The sequence below is a fragment of the Cupressus sempervirens genome, chromosome 10, assembly GCF_028749045.1.
Source record: "Cupressus sempervirens isolate cs-2001-9-10 chromosome 10, ASM2874904v1, whole genome shotgun sequence".
Classification (NCBI taxonomy): domain Eukaryota; kingdom Viridiplantae; phylum Streptophyta; class Pinopsida; order Cupressales; family Cupressaceae; genus Cupressus; species Cupressus sempervirens.
Window position 1 is genome coordinate 870,505,068 of NC_143127.1, and position 19,200 is coordinate 870,524,267.

The window sequence follows — 19,200 nt, forward strand, 5'->3', positions numbered from 1 at the left end:
GGGGTACTGAATACTTACCACATCCACATGGCACCAAGCACATGGTCAAAATAAAGTAATAAGAACATGGAATTTTACGGAATAAAGAAAGTTGGAACCTACTGTTGCTATGGAGGCATACACGGTGCCTTCATGTGGACTAAGGAAACAATAATGCATGTTGGCAAAAAAGTGACCCAGTCTACACATTATGAAAGTATCCTACGGCAAACCCATTGAAAAGGGAAAAATCAAGAGAATTCATTTTAAGAAAAGTCTTATATTTCTTTACAAAATCAACCCTTCCTAAAACATAAAATTATATTAGACAGTTTATAAGCTCTGCACAACAGATATTCTGCAATCTGTTTCTATAAATACAGAAAAATCATAGTAATTAGAACACGGCACTTTTGGGCAGAAAGACGGTTGGAACCGACTGTGCTATAGAGAAACAAACTGTGACTTCATGTGGACCAAGGAAACAATAATGCATGTTGGTAAAAAAGTGACCCAGTCTACACATTATGAAAGTATCCTAGGGCAAAACACTGAAAAGCTAAAAACCCAGAGAATTCATTTTAAGAAAAGTCTTAATTTTTTTGTAAAATCATTATTCCTATTGAAAACATGATCTAGTATTTAGACAGTTTACAAGTTCTAAAATGGGCCATCTACAGACCCGGGCATCCTTCCATCGGACGCCAGCACATCAGAGATTCTGCAATCTGTTTCTATAAATGTCATTGTACGCATGCAGAAAAACTATAATATGATCCTATTCTATATAATGTGTGAATGAAAATTTGAAGCCAATCAACAAGAATGAGTAGAGCAATGTTCTGGGGTAAAAAATTGTGTATACGATGATTCCGTTCAGAATTGTATCTCATTTAAACACATGGTGGTGGCAATTATTAGTGACAGTTAACAAACAACATATTATTTTCCATATGTACAAGATGGAACAAATATATCTCTCCCGACTACAGCCAAAAAAACACTGGCAGAATACATTATGCCATATCTTTCCTGCAAAAATATGTGATTGCTGCATCAACAAGCAACAAATTGCAACACTTGTCTGAAAAACTTGCAGCAACCTTAACAAAGCTATAATCGCATCAGAAAGAAAATCCAATAAATTTCTATGACAATAGGGAATGTAACAGCTTCAGAGACCAGTTGGAGAAGATCCCAACTCACATAAACATTCTGTGGCTCAACAGCCAATTGTTGAGAGACTAACCAGCAATAAATTATTATCCCTGGTAGTAAGTACTAGGAATCCTTCAATAGCACCGAACCCAATGCAACTTCTCTTGATAAAGTACTAACCCTGGGAAAGCCTTCCAAAAAAATCAGGGCCATGCAAAAACACTACATATTGGATTACGATGTGAAACCTGTGTAAATCTGTGTCTGCTCTTCAAGTAACAACTCTCAAATTGAGAAGTGAATTGAACACCAGTCAGACCACCCCAAAATGGTGCAGGTGAACACAAAGGTTCATCTTCACTCAGCAGATGCAGATATTGATATCCCTAGATTTGTATCCTCCCCTGACAATAAATCATTGTATGCTTTGTCTTTGCCACTTTCTTTTGGTAACTTTGCACGGAAGTCATCCAATGTTCGAAACTCCTCTGTGAGCAACCTTTCAAGTTCAGGATGCTTTTTCAGAGGCTTAGAGCACTTCCGATAAAAATGAAATGCCCTGCAGGGATAAATTCGTCATTATAAATGTTTGTAAACAATTTCTCACATGCGATATCATATTTGTTTCCTATGCTCAAAGTAAAAACAGAATTAAACATGAAGAAAATATACCAGTATTTTTCAAGGCCATAGAGATTGCCCTTTTTGTAAAATTCAAGCGTAAGCTCCTCAAAATCTTCATACAGGTTTTTCTTGAAGTGGTTCTCCAATCCGTAGCTGCAAGATCCAAAGAGGACCACATTCTTAAATTCTGATAATCTTCAAGGAAGATATAAACATATTTATACGAAATATGAATACACCATAAACAATCACCTGTAAAACCTGAAGAGACACTCCACACCGTAGTTATACTTTGCCTCTGCATCTTCTAGTGCTAATCTTCTGAACTCATCGTACATAGAACGATTGAAATTTGTTCTGAGGAAATAAGACCAAAACCGATAGAGAGTGTTCATTTCCTGCAACAAAAAAACAGAAGCTACCATCACACATAATTTCAGATTTCAAGCACTTCACAAGTGGCACGTCAAGCATCTAAATTTAGCAAAACATAAAACCAGGTTAGTAATCTGCAACTAACAGAAAATACTTGCATAGAATGAACATGCATCCCAATTTATCAGATCTTCTCAAACTAATTCAAAACCATAAAAGAAAAAGACTAATTAAATGTACTCCCCAAAAAACACAAGCATGGTACAAATCATTGAGCAACGGCCCAAAACATGGATTTAGCTTTTCAGCACCTGCTGAAAACATCTTTGCAAGTAACATATGCTACTGGTCCCATTGCATGATATAAAACTCTAGAACAGTTCATTAAATCTGGCTGGCAAGGTATAATAACTGCAACTTTAAGGACAAAATGATCAACATTGTGGTAAAAGGAAGCATTGTGTTTATGAAAATCATTATATAATCTAATACCATAACAAAGTATCGTACTCAGTTTCTTAAAATGTCCCAAAAAGATGTGCAATGCCATTGCACTCTCTCCAACTGTAGGTTTCATGTCTCAGCACAATTATTTTTTTGGTCAATTAAGCAGCTCGTAGGTGAAGTCCCAAACAATACAAACAATGTAGGGTGATGAAAATTCACATTGACAATCAGTAACTAGCATTTTACTGGAAAAAAATATATATACAAATGTAGAGATTCTAGAGCTAACTGCCAAGCGTATGCCAAATTGTAACCCTATGGGAATCAAGAGTCAGTGTGTCCCTTAGATTGTAACACTGTACAAAGAAATCCTTACCTCTCTAGAACCAACTCCAACTCTCTTGCGCTCTGCTAAGCAGCGGTTGTAAAATTTCAAATACCTAAAATCCAAAACAAAGGGAAGCATCAAAAAATAGTAAATTATTAAATAGTTAAAAAATTCTTTCCAAAAGTAAAAGTACAGAATTCATTCATAACTGTAGGCAATGACTGAACATGCAACTCACTTCTGTTGTTTAAAACCATTATCTTCCAATAGCTCATGACTAGGATGCTGGAAATCAGGAAATGATTTTGGCATTGAACCCACAGGTGGACTACAACTACCAGCAAAATTGCCACTTCCAGCAAATGATCCATGAGGAGAAGACGCAAGTTTTGAAGATGCTATTGTTCTGCAATTTAAAAGAAATTAAAGTTTCGCCAATTAAATGTTTTCTACTAAAACTAAGATTGCATAGGAAAGAAAGATCTGTCTGATAAGGAAGAACTCTAACACAAGATGTCAAACCAACCCGTCTGGAGGAGTTGAACTGAAGAAAAAACCAACAGAATTACTGGGTGGACTTTCTGATATAGAAGGGTGACGATTGCGAGGACCCATGCTTTGAATTCGAGTGTTGCTGGGAAACAACCGTTGTTTCTGTGAAGATTGTATTCGACCTCCACTACTCTTATTTGATCTCCTCCTAGGATTGGAATTTAAAGGCCCCTCTGAACTGTTACCATTAACACTTGACTTAGAGTTTGCACAACCTCCACTTCCACTTGACCCGGCATCATTTTTATTAAGTCTCATTTCCCAGCCTTGGTGACTCTTCTGACCATTCCCTGACCGCCCTTTGTGTAGTTCCTGCAAATTGATAACAGAACGAATTCCATGACAGTAAGGATCGATAGTAACTTAAAGAAACAATCTCAAAAATATACATGCCCCTTTTACCCATTTTACCCCTCAGATGGGCCCATATAGATACAAAATAAATTTATACCTGTTCATAAAAATATAGGCCATCATTTATAGCTGTCGCAACTTCATTTGAGATGGCATCTTGCTCTCTTTCGTCTCTCCTGTCACCCCTGTTTATCTTTCGATTCTGCAAAATCACCACAGTTGGCAATCCTACATCAATATGTGCATGAAGTATATACTATACAAACTTCCTATATTAATGTATCAATGATTCCACACACATACATCTGTATGAGAAATAAATTCAATTCACTAAATAAACAACGGACACTAACATAAAACCCAAGAAGCTCTACCAAGGGAATTTCTTTCTGTTAAGAATTTACAATTCTCTGTTTGTTTTAATGTTTTTGGACCTTACAGGTTTTTTGAGACATTTGAGTTCTTTTCCTTTGCATTGTCATCTCATCATCTGCTACATGATTTAAAACACCAAAAACTTGCCTTACTCATGAGCAGGTTAAATAGGCTTGTAAAGAACTAGAGGGTCAAACTCGACACTGTGTTTTTCGAGTGCCAGCCTGAAATGCAAGTACAAATCAAAAAATTGACCGGCAACAAAATATTAGAGTCCACAATTTTTAAAATAAAGTCAAAAACTGGTTAGCTGCATTTGACAGGCATGTAACATAAATCTCTAGCACCTCGGGTTTTTATTATTATTGTTTTAGTTATTAGTATTTTTATTTTTATTTTGAGTTAGACTGTAGTATCGGTTAGGATTTTTCCTGATTTATTTTGTTTTGTGTGGGCTTGATTTACCTTTTTTCAAAAACAGAATGCCAAGGAGGCATAAATCACCAGTCATGGTAATTTACTAATTTGTAATTATAATGAGTTACATATGAGAGGAGACATAAATAGCCTCAAATGTCATCTTGCACAGATCAGTTGCTAAGATGTTATGGTATGAAAGTCTCCAGAGGTTGTGCAAGAGGTTAAAATATCTCATTGAATTTTATGATCAGAAAAAAAAAAGTAGCCAACAACAGTATTTTAGCATGTCAAAAGAAAACATATGGAGCTCTTATTCCATAGCACTATAATTCCAGCTTTACTGTTCCTCAAACTCTCTTGATGTTGTGTGGACTGAAAATTTGCAAAATGAGGCCAACTCAACGCATGTCAATTTCTGGTGCTACAGAAACATTTCATTTGATGTTTGAGTAGTCCTAATTGGTAGGCAACTAGCCCCTACATTGACCATGGCAGGTAAAAGATTGAAGCCACAAAGCCCTTATGACAGTCAAAGACAGAAAACAGCAACTAGATGAATGAAAATATATTAAGAAAATGAGCTGTGGCATTTTAACTTATGGGGGGCTAGATGGCAGAAATCACATCTAAATCAACTTCATCGTGGCTTTAAGAGAATAGTTGGTGCTGTCTAAGTCCAATTAAATCAAAAAAAATAGAAACCCTAGGAAACTTACATGTTAGAAAAGATGGTGAAGAAGCGAGTAAAAAGCAACTGGTAAACATCTAGAAGCAAGGCATCACAATTTGTTTTGGGACCCTTGTGCCATTCATTGCATCAAGCTTCTCAATAATATAGGGAAACATACAAAGATGAAGAACAGAAATGAGAATGTAAACAATATGACAAAATACATTAAGAAGTACACATGGTCGAGAATCCCATTAGATAGCAAATAGATGACAAGGAGCTCATCCAGTCCAAGAGACACATAATTCTCAAATAATTTGATCAACTTGCAAAGTATTACAATTGCATTGTTTAATCTTAAGCACATGTTTGTGAGCACCAAGTGGATGGAAAGTGCTTATTCCAACAAGGCCAAATGGGAGGAGAGGTTCTAAAGACCACTTTTGTTTAACATTATAGTCTACTGAACTTTGTCAATTTCTAATATTTAATTTGGTCTTTTTTAATTTATTATTTATTTTGATTTTCTAAATTCATTATTGTATGATCTTGTTTGCAGTGTAAAAATTGTTGGTTAGCATTATAAAAAGATTGGTGTGGATAAAAACCCATGGGTATCTGTATTAGGCCATGGACAAAACAAAAGAGTCAACTTGGCATTTGGTTAACAATTATGAAGACATCTAGTGCATTATTGATTGGAGGTAGGCATGCAGGCAACTTACTCATGAAGACATCTAGTACATTATAGTCTACTGAACTTTGTCAATTTCTAATATTTAATTTGGTCTTTTTTAATTTATTATTTATTTTGATTTTCTAAATTCATTATTGTATGATCTTGTTTGCAGTGTAAAAATTGTTGGTTAGCATTATAAAAAGATTGGTGTGGATAAAAACCCATGGGTATCTGTATTAGGCCATGGACAAAACAAAAGAGTCAACTTGGCATTTGGTTAACAATTATGAAGACATCTAGTGCATTATTGATTGGAGGTAGGCATGCAGGCAACTTACTCATGATACTGCCTGCCATTTAAACACCAAATTTCCCCAGTTCATTTCAAATAAATGAGGGTGATACAGACTACCTTAGCATGTGTATAGTGAGAGTAGTCCCCAATGTGAGCTTAAAGACAACTTCAGGTTAACCAGATTTGGCTGACCTGGGGTCTTCCGTTTCTGTTCCCCATTATGAGATTCTCGGTGGATAACTATGACTTCATACTGAAAATTCTTGCCAGTAAAATAGCTCACTATCTTATCTTACAGCATAAAAACTAGAAAAAAGTGGAGGCCAACTTCCTGTTATAGCAAGGGCTTACTTTTAGATTTTTGTGCAGTTGTGTATGAAGCTAAATCTCTAGCATCATCTGTTCAAAGGGGCCCCCTTCAAGTTGGCAAGTGAGGCATGTGGGACTCACTTCATGATAAGTTAATTTTAGATTTTTTTTAGTTGTGTAAAAAGTTAAATATCTAGCATCATCTATTCAAAAGAGACCCCTTCTAGTTGGCAAGTGAGGCAAGTGAAGTATACTTCATGATGTGAAGGCCCTTCTCAGTGAAAAGCTTGACATCAAATAACTAAAGATGCAGTGTTAATGTGTCGCAACAAGCTCAACAAAGAGTCCACCAGTTGCATTTTTATTCAAGTGAAATTTCTGGACAGATTATAATCCTAGAGAGGAAAATGTAATAACGTTAGTGCACAAGGCTATTCAAAGTAGAATCTAGCTCACCGAGTTAAGGGACTTTTTCCTTTTTCTCTGCTTATTGGCATCAGACTTTGCTCTAACTGTTAATTGGCTTACAAGCTTGGTCACACATTGGTAGATTTCCTGATGCATGAATACAGGTTCTGGCTCTCATAGACAATTTGGGAGTTTAGTCTTGTAGAGTGTATCAAATATGTGATGAACGCTTCAAAACTTTGAATTCCATTTCACTCTATTAAAACATTTCTTTGCTTGCAGATGTAGAAAAGCATAAAGATGACAAAAGCAATTAAAGAAATCCATCTGAATTGTTGCCAAAGCAGATAAGGAGTTTGGGTATAGCGATCATGATGAAAGCTTTGAACCTGAGCTATACAATATTACCGATTCTTAGGTTGAAGCCACATAATAGCATTAAGACAGCAAAAATTAAGATTCAGCATGAACACTGTCAGACTTAATGTTATCTGCTACAATGCAATGCTTGTTAAGTTAGGAGTCAGGTTTAGTAAATCTAACCAACCATTTCTCTAAGAAATGCAAACAAGGAGAGGCTCATATTTGAATCTGATGAATACTATTTATTTTTACATGTGCTCTATCAATAAATATATGTTACCCCAGGTTTCCAAAATGGGAACGGCAATTGGAACAGCTATATAACAGGGAATTTAAGTATTCATCTGAAAAAATGGATAAAGCATGATTATATACATTATAGAATCTTCACTTATAACTTTGGTGTTAAATAATTTGAATTGAAAGTTTACATGAGAGTGGAAGTCAAACAAATTATCAAAACTCTTTCAATCATTAATTTTATGAGACAGTCGGAGGGCAGATTTTTAAAAGTTTCCTAGTTTCAGGAAGTCCCCATTTCTGGAACAGGTCAAACTATGCCAGAAACACATCCACAAGAAACACTGATAACCTTCATTATAAAAAAACAAATGTGGCTTAAAATAACCTACAAAAGGAAAAACTATATGAGATGTACACAATTTCATGAAAATCAGCAACCTTTACCAAGGCAATGATTTGCACAAACAAGGGGAAAGAATTAGGTTATTATACATGAACACATTGAATATGCCATTTCGGTATAAATGTTCCAATTATGCATTATTAATATTATACAATAGAATGAGCAAGGAACAAGACCATGCCTGTGTCACAATAATCAATCGCTGTACATCCTGATCATTTACATCTGGGTCATCTTCTTCATCTTCTGTTCGACTGAAACACCCAAAAACATAAAAGTTAGGGCAGGGAAGAGTATAGAGTAAACTTTTCAGACCATCTGAATGAAAACAAATACATTTGCTTAAAACCATTGCACTAGCTTGTTGCTTTGATTTTGTTTATGACTGTAGCCGCATACATTTTGAATCTTGATAATGGTAAATCTATTCACGCAATTTTAGTTGAACAACCACCTTTTGTTGGAGTGTAGCTGATCCTTCTTTGTCAACTGATCATTTTCTAACTCCTCGTCAAGTATGAATGTATCTTCCTCTTTCCTGGGCGTCAAAGCTTGTGCTGCAAAAGCTTTTGAAAGACCACCACCTCTCAACCGTGGAACTGATTTCACACTGGAAGATAAAGTTGTGTTGCTAGCATCTGCATCATACCTCCCCAAAGAACCTGTCTGTGAACTACTTTCTTTTTCATTTCCCATATCAGATTGCTGCAAGAAGCAATCTGAAGTTGTGCTATTAGTTATCCTAAAAGTACTAGAATTATCATATATGTCCCTATCAGATGATATGCTCTCGCCAATGCTTACATCTAAAGTTCTGCTATCAGAACTTGTATCTAAGCTAGCTTCCCTATGGGCAATACTCCCCCCCTCACTTGTATCCTTCTGTAGTCCTTTACAGCTAGTTAATTGCCCATTACAACCATCTGATGAGCTCCTTGTTGAGGTATTCATATCATCATTCCTTGATGACGGTAGATTATTAGACATTTGACTACTTGAAGAATCTATAGATATGTCACTTTTGCTTCTGTGATCAAATTCTGTATTTTTTAAATTGTTTGGAACTTTATCATCATTACTAATTTGTTGAGGCTGTACGGTTGGCACAGAATTGAAATGAGATGGAAGCCACTTTGACCAGTCTGTTCTCTTTCTTACCTTATCACCCTGGCAAAAAGAGAAATATTAATGCAAGCATTTATGAAAGTCAGCATCTACAACTTATTATTACCAAGTATTTTATTACAAGTGCCAAACTATAATACCACGTTCCAAATTAAACACTTCAAACCTGCACTTCAACCACATTGGAGCTTCGTAGTACTCCAAGAATAATATTGATATTAGTTGTCATGTTGCGAACCTGCAAAACAGGCAGAATTAAAATTTCCCATTTTAGCCATGATCTTCATTAACAATAATATGTAAACCATCATGGCACAAGAAGACCTGAGATTCTTAGAGAGAATTAAATTATATCATAGCTTACATGTTTAAACTTAATAGCTACAGATTTTACTAGCACTTTTATTATTGTTATATTTAGTTAAATAAATTATATTTTAATTAGACCTTATGGATCCAAACGGATTAGTTCAAAAAAAAATTAATTATACCTTAAGCATCTAAAAGGATATAAGCACAAAAGACACTAACGTAAAGGATTTTTAATACATCATACATCCTGTAGAGGAATTTTAAAGCAAGAAATAAATAACTAATAAACTTCAATAATGTTCCAGGGAAATGAAGGATGAAATATAATGATGAGAATAATTAAAAGCATAGAAAACATATTACTATTACAAGAATAAGATTGATTACAATTTACACAATATCATATTCAGATGCAAAATGTCATTAACAAACATGATTGCTACTAAAAAAAAGTTTGTGATTCTAGATTAGTGTACATTAAATAGAGGTATAACTGTAAACAGACCAGCCTTCTTGTAAAATATTTACATTCAGAAGAAGGATTTCATAAAAAAATTAATTAAGTAGTGGTATAATTGTTAAGAAAACAGCACAAGGGGAAATAAAGTTTAAACCCAAAGTTTGCAAACCAAGGAAGCTCATGCCAGTTTCATAAGAAAAATAGCCTCAGCAGATGAGGAATCAAATCATGTTATAAACTACAATAAAAGAAATTCTTCTTCAAACTTGTGATGCATCACTCATTGCAATAAAAAACAATGGACTCTCATCTTCATGGAAGGAAAAATCATGTCTACCACAAAACCTTTTATAATGAATACGGTTAGTAGCAATTTTTCCGGTACTTTCATTTATAAACAATTAAAATTCCTAAGACAGCATTTACAATACTTCCACTGTCTGTTTGGAAAACAAAAACTCTCGCTACCAATTTAATTGCTATCATTACAAATAATACAATTAAATTTTGTTTAGTATAGGTTATCATACAGAAAGCAGAATCTGTCATGCTTTCAATTACTAATGCTTGTCTGAGTACACATTTTCTGTCCTCTGGCTAAATTTCCTAGAGTGACAAGTTGATGTACTAGTCTTTGTACTCTGTAGATATGTTTTGCTTATTATCCAAGTTACTCAACATACTAATAGAACAAAAGGAAATGACACATTTTTGCAAAATTCTCCATGTCAAGCATTGAACAGGTCTTTAAACAACACAAAATCGCAACAGAACCATCTTTCATGCTCATCAGCAACAATGCACATTGACCACTCTATGAATATGATATGAACCTGGAATTTGTAGGCAACATTCCCTACTGTAATTTACAAACAAAACTTTGTTGATGCTAACAGAACAGGTTCTTTGTTTATATATTAGAATAATCTTGATTCTTGACAAGCTTCTACAACTACCATATGTAACCACCTTTAAGCCTTATTGATGGTTCAAAAATTCAAATGCTTGCTTAGGTGTAAAAATGGATGTCCGTATAGGACAGTACTTTGTGTATGACCTTCTATAACTCTTTCTCATAGGTGCCAGGCTTGCACAGGGTATTGGTAAGAAAAGAACCAAGGGCTCTTACACATTAAGATGCTTGCTTATTCAAAGAACAAACTTACACAAGAAGGTGCAGTTTTGTAATTGCAGGATAGATTGATACACGATAAGATCAAAACAACACACTTATCCTTGCATAATCAAATATATCAATAACTGTTCATTAGCCCTTCAGACCAGTTTTTAAACTTTTTGAATATCAATATATTATAGCATTTTCAAAAAGGGTCCATTAATGTCCCACATCTATGAGGTTCAATAAAGAAAATTCCTCAGTTTTATAACATCTGTAGGTTAAGCATTTTAGAATACGAGGTACTTTTCAGATTTTATGGACTCAAGTAGTACATATGGTATTGACCTTGGTATCTACTATCAAGTATAGATCATTTAGTACCACAATAAAAATTGACAGTATGTTGACATCTGGTGCTCTTGCAACTGTCCTGTCCTATACTTGCTTCCTGAATCATCGCTTCCCTTCTAAACAATCGCTGGTGCATACATTTTCTTTGGCTCGTGCCACATGGCACTACATGCTCCAATATCAAAACGGGTAAATATTACAATATTTTACTAATCATTCTATGGTAACATATACATTTGTAACCTTCTACAATATTAAGGCTGAGGTTCAATTATTGACTGCTATATTATTATCATCAATGAAAATTTTGTCAATACATTCAAGCATATTATTGCCTTCAACATTTAAATGATCATATCATCAAAGCTCAAAGCGTGAATAACACTAACATTTCCTCCTACCAATTATTAGAGCATATAGATCTTCTGCCAATTAAAATAGAAGTCACGTAAGCCTATTTTTCTATGAAATCTTCCCCTAAACTTTTTTATCAAATGTTGCAAAATGTGATCTGATGGCTTTGATTTCCTATTACACCTAAAGACTTTGTCACAGAATTTACTTAAAGAACCAACCATGAGTTGTAATTTAATAATTTCAAGATTATCAATTTTCACCACTATAGATGCCTAGAAACAATTAGTGTCTGAAAAGACTATATGTATCTATTTCATAATCATGATACTGTGGCTAGTGATACCTCAGTAATTCATCTGTTCATCCCCTTTGGGGGCCCTTTTCTAGTCCCTTCATCCATTTCAAAATCATTATGCAGGGCATTGTGGGCTTCTTCAACTTTTCTCCTTTTCATTGCTTCCATATCTTTTTGCTTGAGTAGCAATACAGCCTGTTTCTTCTTTTCCCATTATTATAATGGGAATGGACACTAGTTCTTAAAAATGGTTCCAGCTTTTAGTTAATCTTCAGAACCTATTACTCTTATTAGCTTACCCCAGTTTCTATGGCAGCAACCTGCACTGTCAAGTCTCATTTTTATTCTTCAGCCACTTGTTAACATTAACAAATTTCATTTTAAGAATTTGATTCAAAGAAGTATGTCAGGAAAAAACTACGAGTATCATATGGTCAAAGCAAACCGAATGAAAAAAAATGAACTATCTCAAAGAATTTAACCCCGCAGCTGATCATGAGGAAAAAGCATATACAGGAGCAAAAATGCTTATAGCCCAACTTAGAGCTAGCTCTTACCAGCTGAGGTGTCAAAAAGGTAGATGGCTGATCCCAAAAGAAGAGTGGGAAAACAGGACATGCCAATTCTGCACTATAGAGGTGGTCGAGACTGAATGTCATTTTATCATGGAATGCCCAGCTTACATCATCAGAGCTGGCTATTTGGATATTTTAGAGGCTGTTGGCTTGAACTGACAATTTGAAGAAAATCAGTTAGGTAGAACTGCATGCCTGACAATCAAAATCTACCATTGGAGAGCAGATTGAAAAAGAGGTTAAAGCTGGTTTAAGTTGACAACCTGTCCAGGGATGTATGCTAGTTTGTGGGTCCCATAGGCTGGCTTTAGGACCGTGCACATTATTTTGAATCTTTCATTCATTCATTCTATCTGATGCCTTGTCGACAACAAGCCATTAGTGTCATTTTTAGCTAGGGCTTGTAGAGTTGAGATAATGATTTCTACATCCTTCAAAGTCTGAGCTTTATGCACGAACCTCTAATTGTAAACCACTTCAATATTTACAGCTTTAAGGCTGAAAATAAGCATAAGACTTTATGAACTATGTCTCAGTCTTCCCTGCTACAAAATACAATGAAAAATATTACATTGAATCTAAAACAATTCACATGACAAAATGACTAGGTGATTAAGAATTGTTCTTCTTTAAAACAAAAGCACCGGATTTGACCAGTACTTTGACTGACACAATACCCAACGTTCCACAGGTAAAAATGTTCTAGGTAGAACATCAGTAAGACAAAATATACACATACAAATGTATGCTGATTGTAAATGAGCCTAATATAATGGTTGATGTACTCATGATCCAATTGATATCCATAAAGTGAATTTAAAGTGGCTAACCAAGATTTAGACTAGCTAACGAACTGGGTATAATGATAAAACAATAGTAACTATGATATATCCTAGCTAATGGACTCGGTTCAATATAAAAGACTAGGTCAAGTTAATAAAGAGAATTGTTGGTTCATTTGTTAAATAAGTCATATCTGTCTTCTGAAATGACAACCAGGTAACAAATGCAATTGCACTTTGCTTATCCATTGATCATGTTAATAAACATAAGAATACTCGACAACACACAATGAGAGACTTGTTTGTCCATTTGTTGAATGAGTTACACCTTTTATTACAAATGAGAACAAAATAACAAATATGATTGCACTTTTACACAGTATTTGACCATAACGATGAACATTAGAACAAAAACTGTTCTCAGTGTAGACTCATTTATGAGAAACAAGTAAACCAATGCCAGAGACATTTCGATCTTTTGGCTGCATTCCATATATGGTAAGACAGGTATAAGATCAAATATATGGCATTGCTGCATTCAACTGGATTGTCAAGTAGATGACTACTGAGCTGTTGGGTGACAGCATGATCTATACACCTATCTTGCAGAAGTTCAACTCATATTTAAGCACCTCCAAGCAAATAATGATATTTGATGTAATTAGAGCTTTATGGAGAGATAACTTCAGCTTGCATACGTACCTTTTGAAAATGTTCTCACTTCATAAGAAATTATATATTTATTCTTGGTAGGCAACTTGAACTGTGTGGGCACTGCAATATTTTCTAAGCTACAATGACTAATCCCTTCTATTAATATCTTCAAATTCTTACTCATAATTAATAGAGCATGGTTCAATAAATGGCAATTTGACATTTCTATATCAACTCCACATGAGACTTTGTCTAGAAACCAATCCATTTCAATATACAGAAAGATGGCTTCAGAACTATCATCCGCAAGCATAATGCACATTACTAAAGCATATGGCGCACATCTCATATAATCATATTCATATTATCATGAATTAACACATTTTGATGTCATGCTTAGACTGACAGAAATTCACATATATCAAATGAAAAAGAAACATGCATACTACAGTTAATAACTTATTATCTACATTTATATATCTCCATTTGGATGCATATACTCCCAGTGTGATATTAAATTTAAGCAACTCATATCCTTTTTACCTTGATAGTTAATATAGTTATGAGATGAAACGAAAGGAAAGAGCAAGAGGTTAAATTTAACCCCTAATAAAGCAATTTGCTTTTTCTTTTGAGGCTAGCTGATTGACTGAACTATAACATCTACCAGTACAACTCTGATGATCAAGTATAATAATTGATATGGCATAGTAAAATATTATCCTCAGAGCCCTTACCCGATTGAAATTTGCAATAATTGAGATGGGCACCCATCCTTGTGCATCCATTTGTGAGCGCAAATATAGATCTCTACATAAATTCTCAACACTGTAACAAAACAATGAAAATTGAAATTCAAAACAATAATAAAGAAACTCCTTAGTACATAAATTTAAATAAATAAGCAAAGAACATTAAAATGACTCATATATATGGATAGTTAACATAAGTTCAAAATTAACTACCTGAAATAGTAATCAATTTGTTTGATCACTCGTGCAGCTAAAGAGTCAGGCATAATACCACCAGGAGGAGGAGGAGGAGGAGGATGTGCAAAATAAGGTGCAGCTCTTATAGGCTCCGGAGCTACTGCTGGGACATAGTACATTGGTCCAGCTGGACCTAAATGGACAGAATAAGGAAGTAACAAATATTAAGCACTTATCATATGAGAAAAAAGTATCCTCTTTGAATTCAACATAAATCATGTCTTAAAAAGTTCACAAATAAATAGAATTGAATGGATAAAAAATCTGCAACCATTATTAACGACTGTTTTACCATGAAATCCTGGAGTGTTTATGTAACCTGGAGGAGCTGGACCAATAAAAGGAGACGGTGGTGGTGCTGGCCTTGGAAAATTTCTTGGTCCAACTCTAGATTGCATGCTAATATTATCTCTTCCATTATATGCTCGCTGAGAAGGCCAGTGGTTATTATATCTCCCTCCCGGCTCCCGCATATTGTTGCGTCTATTACCAAAATTGTTGGGAAATGGATTTATGTCACCTCTTGGAAAAGAACCATCCACTCTCTGCTGCTGAAAATTTCTTGCATGATCTGTATTTCCAGGACCCGGCATTATCCCTTTGAATCCAGATTCCATGCCGCCAGGACCCTTGAACGTATGATCCGGATAACCTTCAGGAATTAGATGATTTGGTCCACCAGGCATGATGTAATCATGAACTGGTAAAGCAGGAGGCACACCTGAAACTGGGTAGAAAGACGGTGTAGATCCTGCTTGAGACATACCATTAGCTGTACGTCTGGCAACTGATTTCTGTCTATTTAAAGATGGTGGTGGATTTTGAATGTTGCTTCCACCTCCACTATTTATTGTTGTGGACACCTGTATAAAAACAACAAGAACCTTAAATTCCTTGAAATTTCATAACTTGTAAGAACAAGCATTCCAGCAGATAAACATATAGGCAAACAGTTAAGAACACTGATAAAGACTTTCAGACTTCAGTTGAAAATGTTTGTTGGCAAATTAAATACAGCATTCTCGAAATGTTTGATATAAGGATAACAAGCTTGCTGCAATCTCTTATGGACAGCTACATTTCTTAAATTGCAGTTTGCTAGCCAAAATTACTGTTCAGTCTTTACTGCTTTTTTGGCTAAATATCAAATATTTTGCCATTCGAATAGAATATATTTTCAGCTAAGCACCAGAAATTATCATCACTGACTCTCTTTGATGTAAGAACATCTATTCCACTACATACAACAACTCCAAGAATGGTGACAGTCAGCATTATATCTAATGATAATATTTCAAATAAGATACAGAATGAGAAATAATAAACCATGAACAAGACTGTAAGACAGGTTGCATTTCCCTGCTCAGAAGGATTGCAAAGCATAATAGAGTAAGGCCCCTAATTCTCGGCAAGGGATGGTAATTCAAAAGGAGGTGTAATGAATCAAAAACAGGTAGGAAGGTTGATAGTTAATATAAATTTCTATGTGAATAATTTTAATAAATATAATATTCCGATAGCTGCAGGTCACATTACTGAAATTATCATTAATTATATGATAATTGAATCTCTACAAAGCATCCTGTTTTGAATCATACTTCCACCCAAACTACATGTCCAGAATGGTACAGATACCTTCACAAGTATAGGAAAGGCATCTGCAAACTTCATACCGTGCTTTTTTTGTGCATGCATAGACATGCACTTGCTAGAGGAGATCTAACAGTTCAGAAATAAATAAATAAATAAAAATGCTAAAAGCAACATTTAAAATTTAAGTCTTAAATCAATTATTCAAAAATGCATTCGAATCTAATAGACCTGGTTACCATTAATGTAACTTTGCCTTTAAAAAAATATCATAACGCACAATACCATTTTCCTTGGCTGCCATTTGTACGGCATGTCTAGAAGAGAGGCACAATGAATCTCTACCATGCAGTCGAGAATTTTCAGCTTATTAATTGAAGGGGGTATTTTGCACCTGGCATAATATAGTGTTTCCAATACAAACTGTCTATCGTTACGCAATGCAGCACAATATAGATATTCCAAGTCAATGCAGATGCAATTCCACATATCTCAAAGACATAAAACTTTGTGCAAGAGATGCAAAAATCTACGTTAAGAACGTTGGAATGATACTAAATATTAATTTTCTAGAATGTGAAATGGTCCACATTAATTGTGGAAAAATGTATTACAGTCCTGATACCCTTGATTCTCATTAAAGATTATAAGATATAATAATAAAAAAGAAGAGCATTCAATTTAAAGCAAATTCAATTGGATTGTAATATAACTAACTTGAATCGTCTATCACGAATTACATCAGAGCCCGATACTAATAATTAAGCAAAAGTGAAATTATCAAGAACTGTGTACCTGTGGCACAGTTGTGCTCTCAGCAGTCTGCACTTGCTTTGGAGGATCGACTGATTTTGAACCATTCCGGGCCTCCGCAAGGGCTGGCCAGGCCTCAGCTCCCATAACTGTCGCTGTGTTTCCTGTCTGTGTAGCCATTGCGGTCGATCCATCGGAAGGCTTCTTCCATGCAGGCTTCGTCGCAGGTTTTCCACTCGCCTCCTGCCCACCACTATCACTCTGTTGCTGCTGATCATTATCAGACTTGCTTGAAGAGCTCGGTTCCTCGACTTGTTTGATCTCAACTCTCTCTTTATCATTCAACTCGTGATTATGTGCTCTGGGATGGGGTTTGGAAACATCTGCTCCACCCCCACCACGAACAACCTGCGACCAGGCGCTCCTGTTGCCGCTTTTCGAGCCCTTCCCGGAGCTCTTGCCGCCCTTACTATTGTTACTACTGTTGTTATTGTGGCTATTGTTATTATTATTGCCGCCACCGCCGCCGCCGCTGCTGCCGTTTATGTTTATATTGCTATGGTTATTGCTTTCAGCAACGACAGGATAATCCATAGACGCCGCAACCGGTACAGAGGAGCCGCCAGACTCCATGGCCATGGCCATGATCCGCACGGCAAGGAAATTAACCCCTTCTTATTTCAATTAATAAGATTATGCCCTCTCAGTAATCCCTACTATTATCACTACCACTATTTGCAACTACAAAAACCTTCAAAACTTGATCCAAGAAATCGCATCATCCGCAAATTACAGCATCAAAAATGTACCTCATTGGCAGCCTCGCAGAGAATCGCTCCTTCCTCCTCCTTGCTGCTCCTCCCCTTCCCCTCCCCCGCCAATTGCTTCCTCTTCGCAATCCCTCCCTGCCTGTCTCCCTTGGGACTCGAACTCGCGATCTGAGGAAATTCAAGGGGTTTTAACTTTCATTCCTCAGGGTTTGGACTGAGGGAGGGTTTGAAGGTTTCAGAGCAGAGGTATAAATAGACAAGATATAAAACAATGCCAGTTGAGCAAGAGCAGTACACGCTGCACAGCGTTTCCCACAGAACTCCAAGATCAACCCACACAATCAAAGAGGCCCTCTTCCTTCTCGCAATTGATAGATATCAAATACCAAAAAACAATAAATACATAAAAAAATACAACTCTAAATATATATTATTTAGATATCCATCCAATGCATGCAATCCTCCTCTCTATTTATATATACGCTATATATATATTTAGTTAAGTTTACTCCGGTCCCACTTCAATTTTAGTTGTATTTTGTTTCGATGGATTTTAGATTGGCTTTTGCTTTGCTCTTATTTGTTTGTTTAGCTTTAGTTGACGCTTTGAATCTTTGTGAACGACGACTTGAGGGTTTTGTGATGTTTCGTAGGGATGCCTATTTAGGGTTGGGAACTTGAGTCTAGTGTTAGTGTTTTTGAGTCTTTTAAGTTGTTATTGTTCCATTTGCATGCATGAAAAAAAAGAGAAGTGGAGATTAAGAGTTTATTTGTTCCAAAGTTTGTTGCCTTTTTCTCATGCATTTTGTATGGGACAAGGATGCTTTTTCTTTTATTCCGTGGGTCATGCAAGGGAATGTATTAATAGCTTGGCCAATTTTGGAATGTGGTAGTTTATAACAAGTTGTATTAGTTTGGTAAAGTTAATGTTGATTTATAAAAGAAAATTAATAGTTGTAAAAGTTGGTAGAAAATCAAAAACAAATTGATTAGTGTGATAAAGATGATATTTAAGTAAGCTATTTTAATTATAATTAGTAAATAAATTTGATTGTGATATTAGAGGCGTGTATAATTATTTATGT

General features: G+C 35.3%; 1 protein-coding gene across 1 annotated transcript; it reads right to left on the reverse strand.

Moving 5' to 3' along the window:
* Nucleotides 1-819: 819 nt before the first annotated feature.
* Nucleotides 820-18,577, reverse strand: LARP1A (LA RNA-binding protein). The gene is made up of 14 exons (XM_089804063.1): nucleotides 17,388-18,577; nucleotides 15,295-15,865; nucleotides 14,979-15,135; nucleotides 14,751-14,841; nucleotides 9,274-9,345; nucleotides 8,437-9,149; nucleotides 8,164-8,236; nucleotides 3,915-4,019; nucleotides 3,438-3,775; nucleotides 3,150-3,317; nucleotides 2,960-3,023; nucleotides 2,014-2,159; nucleotides 1,810-1,914; nucleotides 820-1,696 (listed from the first exon to the last, which is right to left on the reverse strand). The coding sequence occupies exons 1-14, from the start codon at nucleotides 17,988-17,990 to the stop codon at nucleotides 1,495-1,497; spliced, it is 3,408 nt and encodes a 1,135-aa protein (XP_089660189.1). The 5' UTR covers nucleotides 17,991-18,577; the 3' UTR covers nucleotides 820-1,494.
* Nucleotides 18,578-19,200: the final 623 nt, after the last annotated feature.

Coding starts and splice junctions, on each gene's coding strand:
- LARP1A (XM_089804063.1), bottom strand. CDS start 17,990: ATGGCCATGGCCATGGAGTCTGGCGGCTCCTCTGTACCGGTTGCGGCG. Junction 9,150..9,273: donor CCAATGTGGTTGAAGTGCAG/GTTTGAAGTGTT, acceptor TCTTTTTGCCAG/GGTGATAAGGTAAGAAAGAG. Junction 3,776..3,914: donor GCCTATATTTTTATGAACAG/GTATAAATTTAT, acceptor ATCAATTTGCAG/GAACTACACAAAGGGCGGTC.